We start from the raw sequence: 20052 nt of genomic DNA on the forward strand, positions 1-20052 counted from the left end.
ATGTGCTAGTAGGTTTACACTACATTAATGATTTTAATAATAAAATTGATAAAAACTTGCACAAGTGACATTTTAATGAACTTGCATTAATGTTATATTCACAAGTGTAGCTGGACTTGTTCCTTTGTTCCAGAAGGGTTGTTCCCGAGATTTGCCGAGCCCATCCCAAACGTGACTGTTAGTGTGGGCAGAGACGCTCTCCTTGCCTGCGTGGTAGATAACCTACGCGGCTACAAGGTAAGCACTACGTCACTATAGATTTATCACTTGGCTACTTCTTCTACAGTACTCATTAAGATAGTTTCAAGTATGTCGTGATAAAGGGATGGTGAAACTGAGAATTACTCTCGATATGTCAACACACTTAATGTTATCCTACATAAGGTAAGTTCCCAGTTTCAACTGGACAAAACTTTTGCAAATTTTAGATCCTGCAAAAATAAAAACACCGATTTGTTCGCAAAGAAATGGGTGTTTATTACAACAAGAAGGAACCAGAAACGCAAAAGTTAAATATGACGACCATTGTGTTGTTCAATAAGAAACAGTCGTACCTCCACCAGCTTACGAAATGATTTTGCATAGCAGGACCCATTTCTCAACCGATGCAACATTCTAAATCATCTGAAAGCATTCGGATATTGTCTTTTGTATTCATTATAGCGCTGAACGAGGATGATGCAAACTCGTAAAGGCAAAATCATTGTAAAATTATTGCTGTCTGTATTCTTAACTAGAATTGTTTATACATGTGTGACACAGTTACCATAGCGAAGAAATGCATATCGAGAAAGAAAAAGAAAACACAAACCCTCTAAAGCATAATGGTATTTATATGGGACCAGTCAGCCAGCTATCATCTTATTTCTTTGAAGAATATGTATGGAGATCAAGCGATTAGCTTTTGACTCCGAAATTGAGTTTTCTTCATTGATGTTAAACAATATTTTGTAATTGATAACAGTGAACTGGTTATAAGATATATGCGAAAATAATAAATAATAGAATGAGAAATATAGCAGAAGTAATAATAAATTAAACTCAAAGTGGATTTAGAAAGGAAAGGTCGTGTATGGACAATGTATTTACGCTGAAACAACTCATAGAGAAGAGAAGAGAAAACAACTTAGAAACTCATATAGGATTTATAGATTTGGATAAAGCCTTCGATCGATTTAACAGACAAAAATTATGGGGAATATTATCTACTAATGAAAGGATACCCACTGTGCCTTGTTGAAACAATACATAACTTATATGAAGATACAAATATAATTATAGACACGGATTCAGAAGAACAGATACAATTAAAACAAACACTGGGTTATGACAACATTATATATTCACGACATTTTAAATAAATGGAAAGTTTTAGTGAATCCAGGAATAAGAGTAGATAATAAAGTATATATAAATAATCTTTTGTTTGCAGATGATTTAATCATAATACAGAAAAATGAAGATGGCTTACAGAAATCTTTACATGAATTAAATAAAATATGTAAGTTATAATTATGATCTAAAGATATCAGTAAAAAACAAAGACAATGGCATTTAGAGGAAAATATCCAGTGAGATCCAAAATTATTTTATAAAATCAAAGTATAGAACAGGTGTCTAGTTTCATATATTTGACCTGTGATATTATGGGTAGTTATAATATGGAAAAAGATAATGATTCTAAAATAAATAAATTTCAGACGGTATGTGTAACAATACAGAGAACATTCAAAAATAAAGTTAGGAAAGAAACAAAAGTAGAAATGTATAAAGTTATGCCAATTCCCACAATATTGTATGGATGTGAAACTTGGGCTCCAACGAAAAAAAAAACAGAAAGATAGAATACAAACGGAGGAAATGAGGCTCCTCAGACAAGTTAAAGGATGTACAAAACTTGATAGAATTAGAAATGAGGATATAAGAGAAGAATTAAAAGTACAGCCTTTATTGGATAAAGTCACGAATTATAGACAAAAGTGGATTGAACACATGAATGGAATGAGTAAGGAGATATATCCATTGTTAGTAAGAAATTATCAAGCAAGAGGAAGGCGTGACGTCGGGAGACCTAGAAAACGTTGGGCTGATGAATTATGAAGTCGGAAAGGGCAATTGCCTAATCCTTGGAGTGACGATGATGATGATGATGATGATAACTGTGAAGTTTTCCTGATAGCTGTTATCTTTAATAAAATGTACTTTAAGATGTGGATGGATATTGAGTATCGGTACTGCAGTACGTGGTTATAATTTACAATTGAGGCTGGTAGAATCAAAGGGGTGTTTCTAAAAATATTATTTGATTGCATCCAAGATAAAATAAAGCATTTAAAATTTCAGTGGTAAATGGAATATATCTTTTGACCACATCACACATTAACATTTAAAATTAAAACGTCACAGAATTTACGAAAGTTTGGTAACTTTTAATCACATTTTCTCGGAAATGACTTAAGTGCATGTACACCCCTTTGCTTCTGACCGCCTCAATTGATGTTAGAAACTGTTCATAACGTTTTCAGGTTATTTCCTCGACGGAGTAACGGTTAGCATGCCTGACCGTGAAACGAGCGGGCCCGGGTTCAAATCCTGGTTGGGACAAGTTACCTGGTTGAGGTTGTTTCCAGGGTTTTCTCTCAACTAATGCAAATGCAGGGTAATTTTCGGCACTCGACCCTGGACTCATTTCGGTGGCATTATCATCTTCCTCTCATTCACACGTTAGATAATGATAGCAGTCGAAAGAGCGTCGTAAAATAACCAATTAAAAGAAAAAATTAAAGTTCATTAAGTGAGCAGGAGCCTGAGGGAAGTTTAACAAATCTGATCATGTATCGCTTATAACTTATGTATAGTACTTCAGTTTATAAATTAAAATAAATCATTTACAACAACCTAGCTCAATTGTGGTGGACGTGGCTGATAAGAAATTAATCACTTTTACATAAAATAATAAAGTGCAATATCTGTTTCAAAACAACTGCCCTATACTTGATAATCTGTCCTAATTGTCAGCCTAAAGCAGGTATGTCAATTGATGCCCACAGGAGCAAGTGCGCGCTTTAGAGCCCAGGAGAGCCTGAGCGCTTTACAGCGGAAAGGAAAGAGACAGACGAAAGAGGTGGTATATGCCGCTTGGTCGAGCTATATTCAGGGATGGCCAGCATTGATTCAATAGATAAAGGGAAGAGAACTTATTAAAACTATATCCATGTTAATTTTTAGATTTGCCTGAGAAGTATAAGTGCATTATAAGAATGTAAGTTTTAATTTTAATGCTCATTTTTCACAAGTTTGATTTTTTTATTCAAAAGAAATATTTTCTCAACTTTTCGTATAGAAAAGTGAAATTTTCAGGTATAGGCCTATTTATTTAGTAGCTTTACATAATTTTTCGTAAATCTAATATACATTATATAGGGGAGAGTCGGGTAGTATCGGACATCGGATAATATCGGACAGTGAGATTCTTTCATCTACCACACGATGATAGTACCTGATTGACATGGTTACGTTTCTCTGATGTCGCGTAAAGAAACGTAACCATGTCATTCAGGTACTACCATATGGTGGTAGATGAAAGAAACGCACTGTCCGATACTACCCGATGTCCGATACTACCCGACTCTCCCCTACGTATTACTGAAGATTGTGTATTGAAAATTTTGAAAATATTCGCATGAAAATTGTTTGTAAGGAAATGAATTAACAAGCAACTACTGTTACATCATAAGCAAAAGATACGTGCCCATGTGTTGTAAAAATGTCAGCTCTATAGCTTCAGCAGATTTCGAGAAAATAATTTAATATTCCGGTGATAGGAAGTTGCTCACAAATATCACCTTAAAAGCATAATGCGATAAGAGTTTTGTTATGTAATATTAGTTACACTTAAAACAGATACAGTGCCTACGTAACTTTGCTTTGTACTGTAATATTGTTTTGATTAGTTTATTGATTACTTTTGTAAGGCTAAAGATACCATCAATATAAATTCCAACTTATCATGTCATACTCAATCTCTTTCTTTGGAATATCACTTTCTTTATGAATGATGTGTTTCATCCACTTAATACAGTATAATATTACACTACTATGGAATTTAAGTGAATATTCCTTCTTAGCTCTCTATTATGTTATTAAGATTTAAAACACAATTGCAATATTAAGAAATTAGTGTTAGTACTTTTGTTTTACAGGCAATGTAGATAATATTAAACAGAAAGAAGCCATATAAAAATAACGACATAAAATTTCACGTTCCGTTTGAAGTTTGTGCACCACTGTTTTCTTAATCCAGCAGGTTGCTTATTCATATACACAAGCCTTCCTCTTTCCATACTTAGCGCTTGCTGCCCGCGCACGACATCAAGGTCAGAAAAATGCACTTGCTTTGACATCACTGGCCTAAATAGAGAACAGAATAAAGATGAATTATGTAGACTTAGATACAGAAATTCATAATTTTAGAGTACGATTAAAGACAAAATCATAGAAATAGGGTGAAATAAAACCAATAGACTATATTTAAACTTTTTTTATTTTTCAAAAAGTTAAGATGTGTTTTACAATCTGTTATCCAATACCCCAATCGTATTCAATTGAACTCCAGTGCTTCCCAGAATACTGTGTTCAGTGATGTACATAATTATTATCTCACGTTAACAGAAAATGTTTTTGTATGGCCTGGATATCATTGCGTATCTTAACGCCTTTCTCTGCCAATTCATCCCTTCTTCGCATCCTGTAAAGCTTTTATACGAGTCTGTGTCTCATATTGGATCGTGTCGCGTCTTTCAAAGCCCCTCGGTAAATGCTTTAGGATGTTGTTTCGTGAGAACATTTCGAGCAGAAAATGTAAACTTCTACTGTGAGAGTCAAGTAAATATTTTTAGCGCACCCTGTAGCTTCTCTCCCTATTTCTTGTCTCCTTGTTCTTGCTTGAAAGCATGCTTGGTATCCGATATCTTTATCACCTTTTGGCTTTATACGGCTTTATCCGACACACATTCCCCCCGTAAAGACAAGGGTCGCTCGATCCTGTGATACCACTCTCAGCTGTTTTTTTGGTTTTTTGCAACAATTCTCACTTTCAGTTCCTCTTGTTTTGTTCTTCTTCGGCTTTGCTGTAAGATGTTCCATTAGAGGGGTCACACTCAGGGGAAGGAAAATGGATTTATGACGTCAGGCGCCACTGAGAAGTGGGCGTTTATTATTTAAGACAGTATTACGAATGGAGGCCAATGAAAGGGATGATGTAAAACGAATGTTCGCGGGAATTCCGATCAGCATTAACACTTGCAATTTTTCTAAAAAAATCTGTCATAATTATGATATATACTAAGATTTCTTACATTAAATAAATTAATGAAATAAATCCTCTATTTACTACTGGGAAATGATTAATCTTCATAAAGTTAATGTTTATATATTTTTTACTTCCAATCGGAAACATTTTCTGACGAAAGTTTTAGGACATCAGTTGACATCACTGACCTATAATATATCCATTGGATTTATTTCGCAACACTAACATAACCTTAGCCATTAGGAAAATAGAACGATAGGGAAACATTATTTTGCAGGAAAGAATTACGTACAGAAGCATTCCCGGCTTCGGAATACGCAGATTTGTAATGGGCAAAGCCAAGATTCTTGAGGGATTTTTTGGGAGTTCTCCAATTACTCTCAATCATCTCACCTTCATTCGCTATTTCAATAATGTTCATTATCACCAACAGCATCATCAGTGGCATCATCATCATCATCATCATCATCATCATCATCATCATCATCATCATCATCTATATAGATGGAGTATCGACAATTTTCTTCTGTTAAATCCTAATAAATGTTGCTTTATGATGTATTATAAAAATAATATAATAACTCAAAATTAATGGTGTCAAATTACTTAGAGCAGATTCATTTCAGGAATTAGGTATTTATTTTTATATATAACTTATGTTTCAGAATGCACTTAAATCACGTGGTAATTTATGAATATAGAAATTTGGGATTTATAATCAGAAATACTAAATAAATGTAAATACTTTTAATACTCTACATAAAACTCTAGTTAGGAGTAAACTAGAATATGGTCACCTCAGTTCTAGTCCCATCAGAAGCAAATAGAAAAGATACAGAAGAGATTTTTACGTTAGACTACTTATATTTAAAAAAAAAGACATCACGTGTCGTCTTATGACAAGCAAATTTCATATAATCAGTTATAAATTTCATTATAAAACTTTAAAATCTAGACGATTAATAAATAGTCGAATTTTACTCTATAAGACTGTCAATGGTATATTGAATAACTGTGATTTTCTTAAATTCTTTAATTTCAATGTATAAAGAACAGAATTACGTCATAGGCAACATTTTCTTATTCCAATTCCTATAACTGTTATATTCAAGAACTTTCCGTTGTTTGTTATGTGTAATACTTCAACTCTCTGTCTTTAAACTTTTATTCTCAATTAGATTTCAGTTTATCAATTAAAAAATGTCATAAAATTTTAAAAATAATTGTATTTCCTTAGGTATTTAAATTATGAATAAGTGTGCCATGGTATAATGATTTACTTTAATTTTGAAATCGTCCTGAATTATTATATTGACATTTAGCACTAATATTAACTGCAGTATTATATTCTAGCATCTAATATTTATTCTTCTTTCTTTCGTTTGTGTTTCTTGTTCTCTTTTTTCACTAGTATGTATTTTATATATATAAATTTTATTGTATCAATGTAAGCTATCTATAATTGGAAGCTTGCTTCTGTTAGTGATGAAGCTTAAATAAAATAAATAAAAAATTTAACAATGTCGACCTAAAATGGTGAGGGACAGGCTCGGCCATGTAAATTACATGATACATAGTTAATGTAAATTACACGTAATTTTAGACGACTTTATACGCGACGTAATAAGCTATATTATTTTCATTGCAATAAATTTATAAAAAGCCGTCACAATACAGTTAGCAAGCATTTATACAGCCTACATTAATTTTAGTCTGCTGCAATCTATTTCATAAACACGAGCATATTTCAGCTATCGTACAACAGATGATACTGGCACCCCTTAAGGAACTATCTTAGGACCCCTATATTAATGAATTATTACTATTATTATTATTATTATTATTATTATTATTATTATTATTATTATTAATAAGCCCAGATAAGATTAAAGGAAGTACTTACTTTTTCAAGTGATTCTTGGGGGTAAGTAAATTTATTTTTATAATCAAATAAAAAAGGTAGAAATTGAGAAATGTAGCAACGTATATATTAGGCCAATGTATATATACATATAGGCCTATATATTATATCCTTAAAAGTCTTAAATTTTAAGGAAAATCCTAAAAGAAAATTTTTGTTAAGCACACCTTTCAGAAGATTTACAAAAATCATGCACATAATGCAAAATTTGGAGGAGTAGCATTTTTAGTAAAATAATAAGTTGTGTAAGAAAATTTAAATTGAGAAAACTGAGTTCAAATGTTTAAAGGCCGCTCACAGCGTGCGCACAATCTTTTAAAAATGTCAACCGAGACAGTTGATTGAAAGAGTCTATGGAGAGGTTCTCTGACCCATATAAAATACTTTAATTTTAAGAACAAAAATCCTATATTTAAAATTTTTTTTAATAATATCCACCACAGAACCACACTATATCTAAGGAATTTCAGAGGACTTGCCAGACGTCGAGGATCGATAATATTCGTACCTGGCTGATTGAACTAAGAAACAAATCAATATTAATATTCTCGGACAAGTGTTTTGATTCCAGTTTCTGACGAATGTTATATCAACAGAAAACTTTTAGTGTGGGTGTACGATATGGCAGCATATTCGGACTGAAGTGGAGCGTGCGTCACCAGGGAGACACACAGTGTTTTGTTTTCGAGAAACAAAAGCTGTGGCTCGCCCACAGAGCCAGTGTGAAAGTTTCAGGTGTCGGGAAAGCCTTTGAAGGCGTGCTCAGGCCATCGCATCAAACGAGCGATCGCCTGTAATCTTGACAACAATTGTGCAAACGTGCCGCATTAATTACGCTAATTCTAGCCGTCACACGCACTGACAGGCGGCGCTGTCGTATTTTTGCGGTAATACCTGCAAATTAACAGCAACGCATGTTGCAAATCCTCCCTCACTTGTCACGGCCTCACAATTATCGTGTTCTGAGTTAAATCGATGTTATAAACTTGTTCAACGAACACCGACACATAAAAGCATCAATATTAATTTCAACTCTGCACATTCCAAGACTTGTGTCTTTATTTCTGACAGCAGAAAATTGTTTCCACCATCACCATCACCAACCACAACACTAATGCTGTAAACGCTGGAATCACTGTCTTTACCATTATCAACAAATTCTATCGCCACTACTCCCACTGCCAGCACCATCACTAATACTGTTACCGTCTCCATCGGAATTAAATTTATATTATATTAACACTTCCCCCCTTCATTTAAATATATTGAGTAATTTAAGTTTACCCCAGTGCCGAATATCACTCCGCAGCTGGGTTTGAATGGAATGGAATTTAACTGAGGGGGACACGGATGGCCCAGCACTGCGACCTGTTGAGATCTATTGCGCTAACCCTCGATATGGAATAAGTTGTGTGCCACAGATCCCCTACGTGCACCAACCCTAACTACATGACTTCCCTTAACGACCGGTCCCTACAGCCGACAGAATTAATATACCATTCCTGCTTCGGAAACTTCCCCTACGGCCCCCCCCCCAGTAGTTCTTCCTAGGGTGCTCGTTGCAGAAGTCATCCTACGTCGCTTAACTACATTCCACGGAGGCCGGTCGAGAGAGTCAGCAGCTTTGGGAGGCTGCCTGTAGAGTGATCTGAAAAAACACAAACGGGATAATGAGGAAAGGATGATGGGGGAGGAAAGGAAGTGGCGAAGATGAGAGGGGTTCTAATCGCCTGATAAAGTTACCTGATATTCATCCATAGGAGTGTAGGAAAAACCCCGAAAAAAAACCTCACCCAGGCAACTCATCATGAACGAGAATCGCTGGGTTCGGAGTTATACTCGCTGACTCCTCAGCCACAACGGTGGACCCGCAGCTGGGTTAGTTTCATAGTATGGCTATTTAATTGCCGTGATTTGTAATAGAGGATATCTTCCCCTACTCTTTTACAATCCAACGTAACTGCAATGCAGTAGCTTAAGGCCTCACACTTTTAGTCAAACGCCTTCTCGAACTTCCCAATCTGGGTAGACTTTTGGGGTATATATGCAGAACCTGGATTGCTTATCTTTGAAGATACATTTGTGAATTCATTCCTATTTGCTGACGACCTGCTACTGGTTGAAAATAATAGAAATTATCTCCAAAGTTAATTTTTAACAGTATTTGCAAAGAAAAAATAACATGGATAAGGGTTATCAATACCAAAAGCGTTAATTTACACCCTTACCTTAAAACAATAATTCAGCTATTTCAACTACCTTGGGAATGATATTATCTATTATCTATTAGTTGCCTTTGAGGAGCATAGAATGGGGATTGTCCTCGCACGTGGGCCGCATGAGTGGGGCCATTGTACTACACAGAATAGAAAGATGTGCATGGCCTAAAGTCCCCCACTACAAATTCCCGTCCGAACAACCTCCGAACTCTCCTACAGCCTGAAGAATTCCTTTACCTTTCCACGTAGGCAACACTGCGGTCCCTCAATCCCGGTTCCACGAGCTACAATGACCCCATGGGAGAGCCATGGTACTGATCATTACCACCAGCAACAAATGACCATTCCGAAACGTGGGAAAGAAACGGAAATGACGATGATAATGATGATGATGTTGGTGATGGTGATGATGATGATATGATGATGATGATGATGATGATGATGATGACGACGAAAGAGAGGAAGAGGTTCAACGCCGAAAGTTGCCCAGAAATTCTCATCCAATTAGTTGAGGGGAGGCCTCGGAAAGAACCTCAACCAGGTAACTTGTCCCAACCAGAATTTCAACCTGGGCTCTTTCGTTTCACGTTCAGATATGCTAACCGTTACAGCAGAGTGGTGATCGGGAACGATTTTAGTAGTTATGACAACATATAGCGATATTAATAATGAAATATACAAATGACTAACATTGTGTGGCACAATAATTACAATAATAATTATAAAAAACAAGAGAAACGAAGTTAAAAGTGATGTCTGCTCCCGTTCGTTTGTATGCCAATGACACATGGACCACGAAAACGAAACATGAAGATCCTATTCAAGCATTGTAAATGTAGTTCTTGAAAGGTGTTCAGGGATGTACTAGATGAGGTATTTATAAGAATTAAAAACATATGAAATTAAACTGGATAATTATAGGCTTATAGTATGAACGAGAAGATTGTATCATATACAAGAAAATGACAGGAATATCTATAACGAATGACTCGTACCAGATTATTAAAAGAAATCCTTGCTTAAAACCCAAGTGGAAGGTCTTCAGGGAGACCACCAAAATGTGTTTGGACAACAAATAAAGAGGGAACACCTTCCACGTCACCATCAACAGCAGTAATTTTCATTATCACCATCACCATGACCATCATCATCATCATCTTCCAAACACGTCGTAGTAGACCGAGTTATCTGTTACGATCTAAGATCAGTCTATCCCTTAACGGAAGACTGACCTATATATATATATATATATATATATATATATATATATATATATATTCTTCCACGAGGTACATATTATAGCAACAGTCATCAGCACACTGCACTCTCGGGCTAGCGTCGGACAAGACACTGCCCTAGCATGCATTTGTGGCTGCTGGCGGGTATACTGTCTCTCTATCCCTTGTCCACGACGGAGCATATTTCCTTACTCTCCATGCACTCTACCCATTTAAGCGAGTGCTGACGACCACTGTATTAAAGGATTAACTTGGGAGATGCGTTCTCTTTTATTGTAGCGTATGTTGATATTATTCATAATTACAGTATATTTATGTAGGTCTCTTTCATACCTATGAATGGTTAGATAGCTTTAATATCTTCAGACCTTTAGGAATCACAATTTCCCTTTCATTCTGATTTTTACCCTTATTTATCTGCACTTTGTACAAGGCGTAACAATTCCTTAAATCTATTCATCTAAACGTGTTAATGGTCGGCATACATTCTTCAATTCATTCCAACATTCTAATTTTGGGGTGAATTTAGACAGAGTTATGCGGAAGGACCAGATGTAAGCCGTCAACTGACTCCTAAGGACAGATGGTGGGGACTTGTCGTGGGAATCTAGGCAACGACACCTTCATCCTATAGTTTACGTATATTTCGGGCCGCGGCAGAAATTTTATAATATTCTTTTGCAGTATTGCTTTACAATGATACTGCTTTTAAACTTCATCACCATCATTTTATAGCTATGCTTTGCGTGGACATACTCACAACACAGTCCTGTAAATTGCATTGCCCAAATAAAGAAAGTTATTAAAAACTTACAGAATACCAAACTTAATAAACCAACATTACTGATGAGACAACCTAATATTAAAATATGAAATTTACCATATTGATATGAGAGTCAGTAAAACGTATAAGACTTACAGGGATATGTATGCAATTAGGATGAAGACACAATTGCATCTGAGGTTAAAGAGAAAGTTATCAACTTTTTAGATTGCAAACTGTAAATTATCTGACATATATGTTAACTAAGTATGTGTCTGTTGTCGGCCTGGGTAGCGCAGACAATATAGCGCCGGCCTTCTGTGCTCGAGGTTGCGGGTTCGACCCCGGTCCAGGTCGATGGCATTTAAGTGTGCTTAAATGCGACAACTCATGCCAATAGATTTACAGGCATGCAAGAGAATTTCTGGGGGACAAAATTCCGGCACACCGGCGACGCTGATATAATCTCGGCAGCTCCAATCGTCGTTAGATAAACAATAATTTATGTGTCTGTTCTATCCTCGAGCGTAGTACATTAAGTCCCAGCTGATGATCCCGGTGATTCTGTCGACTTACCAGCGTCAGGTCCCCCTAGCTTCCGCAGCTGCTTCCGTCCGCAAACTCATAGCGCATCGCCGTTTAAAACTTATGAATTACGTTACAGTATTGGCATTCGATACTCACCCTCCCCGCAGTAGTGGCTGGGAGTGTTGCCAATCTCTTTTTATTTGTTTACTTCGTTATTTAACAACGCTGTATCAACTACCAGGTTATTTAGCGTCGATGGGATTGGTGATAGCGAGATGGTATTTGGCGAGATAAGGCCGAGAATTTGCCATATCTGAAATTAATCTTAAAGTTGGAGAAAACATCGGAAAAACCAAATCATGTAATCAACACAAGCGGGAATCGAACCCACGCCCGAGTGCAACTCTGGATCGGCATGCAATCGATTGAGCTGACTGAGCTACGTCGGTGCCTATTGTCCATCTTGTATGATGCATAATTCACATCACATTGCAGAGGCAACCTGTTTCATTAAACCTATAATCTAAATTATTGTTTTTCTACGCGAAACTGGACGGTGAAGACATTTACTCTAATTTTATCCTCTGTTCTGCCACACGATTTCTTTTTCCCCGTGCACAATTTGAAAATGAGTACAAGTTCACGCACTAGATGTGTAACCATTGCAAAACACAACACAGCGTAATAAATTGCACGTAAACGTAGCTCAGTCACTGCTGTCTCTTTGCAAAGAGAGACTACAGACCGACACAACTCATTTGGAGGGACGGGCACTCACCAAATCTGCAGGTTTCACGTGGCGATCTTTATCTGTCTTTGCCTCTAACTTGTCACGTAGACAAAAAAAATCTGATACTTGAAGAATTACATAAACACTAGTCAGGAGTAATAAAATAAGCCTGGAGATTCACCAGCCATAAAGGTAAGGGGAAACGAACTCTTGAGAATAGTCGAATCGGTATAATTCAAGGTTAGTTACAAAACAGGGGATGTTCAATTTTGAAAACGTATTCAATTCATTAATATGACATAGTACGTAAGTTTTATTCGGGCGAAGTACCTTGAATTCGCGGGCACTAGCAGCAGCGTTAGGGGGGGAACCTGTCGCTAATGGGAACGTTCGCTGGGATTCACTGTTTTATGCGTATATGTCCGGGGCAGGAATCCATTAACGCAAGCATATCTGATGAGCGTGTTCCCTGCCGGGAGCCGATCTAAACGCTATGTATAACTATAGAACATAAAGAATGAGAAACGTGGCAAGACTAGAGAAGAGATGGAAGGATATATTGGCACTCTGCTTATATCGAGAAATGAAGAAGATTATTATTACTATTTTGATTATTATAGTAATCATAGTAAATGTAATGAGTATTAAAGGCACCGACGTAGCTCAGTCGGCAGAGGCACTTGCCTTCAGTCCAAATCTGTGAAGTAACGGCTAGAGCGTCTGGTCGTGAAACCAGGTGGCCCGGGTTCGATTCCCGGTCGGGGTAAGTTACCTGGTTGAGGTTTTTTCCGGGATTTTCCCTCAATCCAATATGAGCAAATGCTGGGTAACTTTCGGTGCTGGACCACGGGCTCATTTCACTGGCATTATCACCTTCATCTCATTCAGACGCTAAATAACTTGAGATGTTGATAAAGCGTCGTAAAATAACCTACATAATTTAAAAAAAACAACTTGCCTTCAGATCCGGAGCTGCGCTCGGGAGTGGGTTCGATTCCCGCTTAGGATATTACCTGATTGTTTTCTTTTTCGAGGTTTCCCTAATCGTAAGGCGAATGTCAGGTAATCTATGGCAAATCCTCGGCCTCATCTCAACAAATACAATCTCACTATTACGAATTAATCGACGCTAATTGGTACAGCGTCGTTAAATAAGCAACTAAGAAATAAGTTTGAGATAATGGAGTGGAGTAAACATTAGTCATTGTTCAAAACATCTAGGAGAACTAAAACTTTGTTTGTTTGGTTAGGAAATGATGACATCACGTGAAAAGTTTTCTTTTGTCTACCCCTGCTTTAAGAGGTTTCTATTTTCTGCTTCTCTGTATACTTGCTTCTCCATTTCGAGAGTTGTTTGTGATCTCCTTTGCGTATTTCTCTCTTTTCCACAGAAATGTTTGTCGCTCTTTGAAGCCAATCTCTCCCTCTTTCTCGCTCTTTCTGCCTCCAGCCTCTGCAATCAGAGTACATTACCTGTACCACCTCCAATCCCCATAGTCTACATTAGAGCATATATCGGCAGAAATATTAGACTGGTCTGTACCAGCTAATATTCACCATCCGAAATGAATATTTACACATCCATTTGGCGCATTTGTCCCTTCCTTTTGCTCTCTCTAATTGGTGTTCTAGCCAAGGCAAATTAATCCGAGCCTCTCATATATGTTCTCAAAGTCTTTGTGCTGCAGTTTGTGATTTACTGTTTGTTTACATTTATTTCTTTACATTTTGTTAGCTGTTCATGGTATCAAGTTTTGCTCTTTCTGGTTTGTATTTTATTTCAGAACCCAACGCAGATGTTCGTTACATACCAACATACACGTAATATTTATATGTATCATTTCCACTCCAATAAGGATTTCCAAAGCAAATCCAGTGTTATAATATCAAATGTGAAGCCTCATCATAACTCTAAGCCGTCATCTAAGGAGTGAAGATTACAAGAACCAATTCACTGCACGGTATTAATTAGACAGAGTTAAGCAATAATAGACCAAACGACAATTAAAAAAAAAATAGATATCTGCACAAATCTGTTGATGACAGGCAAATTTAACCCGGAAAAAATAAAAAATACGATATCTGAATTTGCTGCTCTTTATAAGCAAAAATTCGTTTATTGCATAAAATATTGCTTTGAAATATTAATTCAACTGCAGGTCTCTTATTAAAAATCGGCTAGTCTTTTCTTTTCGTATTATTTGTGTTATTTTTTCTAATAGTATGAGAGTTATAATACTTCTTGCATAAAATGTTTTATAAGAACAGATTTATTACAATGGCCAATATCTCAAAACAGGTTTTTGGCGCTTGGTCTATTATTGCGTAACTCCGTTCAATTCAGCTATAATATTGAAAAACTCTTTACAATAATACCAGAGATTTCATTTTCATTTTTCATATTCCTTTAGCTTTGGTGACATATAATATCCTGTTAATTAGATACAGATACGTTCATAGAGCTCTCAGGGGGAACACTAACACAGTATGATCTTTAAGTTACTCTCTACAGTGGTGGAACAAGCGAGAATTCGCTTGATACGAGGAGTGTAGTGGTAACCATGACTCTGTGTTAGCATTAGAGTAAACAATAATTCACGAATGATTATAAATCCCTTTTGGTGTTGGGACAGTGGCGGACTGGTTTAAGTGAATTTAGAGAAAACAGTAAAAAGACAGAATACCAAATAATAATATAATAATAATAATAATAATAATAATAATAATAATAATAATAATAATAATAATAGCATGCTCTCCACTAGTTTGTGTAGGATATCCACTGGAATGCGTCGCCATTCCTCTTGCAACATGGCACTCAGTTGGACAGTGGAAGTTGGCCGCATCTCCCGAGACCTCAATCCCTGTTCAATTCGTCCCAAAGGTATTCAATGGGATTGAGATCAGGACTCTGTGCAGGCCAGTCCAGCCGGTGAACATTATTGTCTGCGTACCACTGCTTAGTAGCCACCGAAACATGGGGCCAACTGCCATTGTCCAACTGAGTGCCAAGTTGCAAGAGGAATGGCGACGCATTCCAGTGGATATCCTACACAAACTAGTGGAGAATATACCTGACAGGGTGGCTGCTGTTAGCCTATAGCAACAAGAGGTAGTACCACGAGGTTCTAAAGGGACAAAAACAGTGCCCAATTAATTTTTGGTAGATAGTGTATTTCACCGCTTGTCGTACAAACATTTTGCCGTACATAGTGTCCCTGTTTAAGGCCAGCAGTGGGCTAGTCGGCCTTGGTCCTTCATGGGCTGTCGCGCTACGGAGGGAAGAAAATATGTTGCAGAAATGGTCCTTGATTCTAGAGCTTTGAATATTTTCTCTAAATAAAGTTCATCTTCAACCTTCTGAAGATTTGAACGTCTAAAACAACGCAAGTGATACACTAACAGTGCTAATGTACTAACATTGTGCTCTTGCTGTGATATGAATTTATGAGAACGTATTCTACAAAAAGACAATGTACTCCTATATCACTCTGAATCAACTTAGGGGAGAGTCGGGTAGTATCGGACACCGGGTAGTATCGGATAGTGCGTTTCTTTCATCTACCACCATATGGTAGTACCTGAATGACATGGTTAAGTTTCTCTATGCGACATCACAGAAACATAACCATGTCAATCAGGTACTATCATAGTGTGGTAGATGAAAGAAACTCACTGTCCGATATTACCCGATGTCCGATACTACCCGACTCTCCCCTAATACACTTCTGTGTGTTTTTCTATATATCCGTGACTAGTGGCAATATCCTTATCCGAAACCATTCATCTGTTTAGTCTCTCTGACGATATGTGAACTTGGTAGAGGCCGGTAAAAATTTCTAAACGCTTGTATGTACAGTACAAGAACTGGCCATGAATAAAATAGCAGGCGGGTTGAGGTTGGTCTCTAATTATTTGTCCATTATGGCAACTAATTCCCATCTGTTATGCTGCCACAACAATGCGTCGTCCATAGTTACATAAGTCCTTTGTATGGATAAACACAATTTTAGGTTAATGAGAGCCCACTATCTCATTAATTTTTTAATTCACTTAACAAAGAAATTGATTATCCCTCTCGTATATGTTACATTGAAAACGTCATATGTGAAATCCATCAACTGTTTTGAAGCAACGGGCAGGAAAATAAACAGTGCAATGTTAATGACAAGTACTTTCCCATAATCCGCTTACAGGTGTCGTATCTGAATAAATCCCAGGAGCCAAAAAGAGTTTTCACGGCGGACTATGGCAGACCAGGAATCTACTAGTCCCTCGGACAGATATCACCGTGATGGGTCTCGGTATCTGCGATCATCAGGTCAATATAGAATGCAGCAGGACGTAATACGCGATTTGCAAACAAAGACCATCAATCTGAGAAGTTTGCAGAATCTCAACAGATAGTTTCCGTCAGACCTGGATGCTGTAGCTGAATTGATAAGATGGTACCAAGCACTGAATCACGTATCCTGAAATACGGTCCTAATGATTTCAACAATCATGCCACAATAAGGATATTGGCACAATACGTCTCAGACCGCGATGCATGCCTTTGGGCCCTTCTCAAAAAGAAAAAAAGAGCATTGATTTTTATATGAAATTGTCTCTCCCTCTTATCTAGCGGCTGTCATGTTTTTCACTAAATCCAAAAGACAAATGTCCAAACGAAATCTGGATATTGATATATTGATATTAATTTATACTAAATTAAGTATATAAAACATTTAAAAAATCTGGATCACTCGTATGAACAATACTTGTGTTAGGATGTAGTTACAGCTAATACAAGAAAGCCTAAAGTTAATACAAAGAAATAAGTTTAGAAAAAAAAAAAAAAGAAAGGAAAAGAATAAGAACACAGAAAACTTTATACATAGAATCGATTCAAATATCATTTACAAGCAGACGTTAATTTATTTTTTCTGAACTTAATCACGGAATGGGTTCAGGATGGATTTTGATCCATTCATGGTGTTGTGCCCAAGGGCAGGTCTTTCACTGCAAACTCAGCATTATCCAGTCTTTCCTATTTTCTGTCTTCCTCTTTCTTCGCATATGATCCATATAACTTAATACAATTCCCTATGATTCAAATTATTATTATTATTATTATTATTATTATTATTATTGTTATTATTATTATTATTTTTTTTTTTTCGCGCAAATGTTAAATACTGCTGTATTTAGTTTAAATCTGACCAATTAGACTGCATGAAATTATATGCCTTGTATGCAGTGTTCGACAAAAATGTCTTCTGAAGTCTTGGAGTGTATCATAATTCACAGAGCTCAGAAAAGCGACGAGCAAAGAAAGTATGTGTTATAGAGAATTCCACGTTAGGAAAAAAGCATTGAATATATGGGGGCTGTTCCTATCAACTATTTATGAATGTTTTCTTGAGAATTGGTAATTAATTATTTCCTTTTAATTAATGGAACACGATTTCATTGAGAACTACAGCGATTTAATGTGCTAAAATATTGTTACACCTCTAAAATTACCATGTATTTAATTTGCGAATAACGGGGTAACAGTTAAATTGGTGGAATTGCCTTCCGCTTTCTTTGCCAAACATCCCCGCTATGGATTTCAACAGACAAGTAGGTGCGGTACAGTTGAGGTCAAGATTTCACACTGTTAAAACACGTACAACATTATCTGCGATGTTTAGAAATACAGGGACATCATTTTATTTTTACTTCAATTTTTATTGTACCTGAGTTTTTGAATGTACTTCACTCCCACCCCCCTCTACTAGTGAACTTCCAACTGTTCTCCTCACAGAACCAAGCGTATACAGTCAAAGTCGCCTTAAGGTAGTAGTAAACCAAACAGTATTGAGTTAGTGAGTATAGTACGTTCCAGAAATATGTTCGCGTTTTTCAGTGACGAAAGAGCTTTCAATATTGAATCATATTTTCGCACAGGTACTGTCGTCCGTTTTCCTACGTCGCATCCCGATTTCCCTCACCGCAACTGTTTAAAATAACTTAAAAATAATTAACTGTCACGTGATTTCTCCCCTTTCTATGATCGTGCGACATAACCACTTGGACGGAAAGTAGATAGCATGTCTAAGTAATGTTATCTGTGCGGATCGGGCAGAAGTGAAGATTGAATTTACAGTACGTAAGGTACTCTTTTATACTGTATAATAATAATAATAATAATAATAATAATAATAATAATAATAATAATAATAATAATAATAATGTTTTATTTTCGCTGGCAGAGTTAAGGCCATAAGGCCTTCTCTTCCACTCAACCAGCCTTAATCAATACAATACATAAATTTAAATTACAAATATTTTCACTACACTTAAAAGGTTCTCCAGCAATAATCTTCACTACACATTTATTTAAATTTAGATAAATCTATAAGGTAAAGTAGTAACTTAATTTATGAGCTAATTTAATTCAATGAATTATAATTAATTTAATATTTGAGATAGCTAGTAAAATGATGAAAATTAATTTAATATAAGCTTACTAGGACTATGTTACAGGGAGAATATATATATTTCTATTTCTATAATGAGAATATTAATGTAATTGTCATTAGAGGTTTTGTAAATCTATTTAGAGAAATTAAAGATAATAATAATAAGAATGGACAGATGTTAGTTTCATTATAAGTAACAAATATTAATCAGCAATTCATCTGTTAAGTAAGAATTTATGTAATTTTGACCTAAATGAAGCTATTGTCCAACAACCCCTTATATCACTCGGAAGCGAGTTCCAATTTCTAGCAACTGAAACTGTATAGGATGAAGAATATAAAGATGTCTTGTGGTAGGGTATAATGAGTAAATTGTTATAATGAGATCTTGTACTTAGCTGATGATATGCGGATAAATTTTGAAAACGAGAAGCCAAATATATTGGGGTAGCGGTGCGCAGAATTTGAAACAAGAGAACAAGGGAATGCAGAGCTCGTCGATCGCTTAGCCTTAGCCAAGACAGAGTTTGGAAAGACGGGGAAACATGATCATACTTACGAATATTACAAATATAACGGACGCACGCATTATGCACACGTTGTAGCCTGTTGCTCAAATTTGCATTTAGGTTACTTAATATAATATCGCAGTAGTCAAAGTGTGGCATCACGAGTGTTTGTACAAGGATTAATTTTAATTTATCAGGAAGAAAGTTCTTCAGTCGCTTTAATGAGTGAATAATGGAAAATATTTTTTTGGAAGTGTGATTCACTTGTTCATTCCATTCCAGGTGACAATCCATATAAATACCAAGGTTCTTCACGGTCGTACTGTATGGAATAGTAGTATTATTTACAATTATCGGTGGCAAATTTTGTTTGTCACACTTCGATCT

The 20052-nt window shown here is 36.2% G+C and overlaps 1 protein-coding gene across 1 annotated transcript in view; it reads left to right on the forward strand.

Annotated features, from left to right (window-relative positions):
* The window catches only part of LOC138711635 (cell adhesion molecule DSCAML1-like), a 719252-nt gene that overhangs the window by 450577 nt on the left and 248623 nt on the right, over positions 1-20052 (forward strand). The window contains exon 4 of the mRNA XM_069842766.1: positions 134-237. Coding sequence (XP_069698867.1) covers positions 134-237 — 104 coding nt within the window. The remainder of the gene's footprint in view (positions 1-133; positions 238-20052) is intronic.

This window comes from Periplaneta americana, chromosome 13 (assembly GCF_040183065.1).
Source record: "Periplaneta americana isolate PAMFEO1 chromosome 13, P.americana_PAMFEO1_priV1, whole genome shotgun sequence".
Lineage (NCBI taxonomy): Eukaryota > Metazoa > Arthropoda > Insecta > Blattodea > Blattidae > Periplaneta > Periplaneta americana.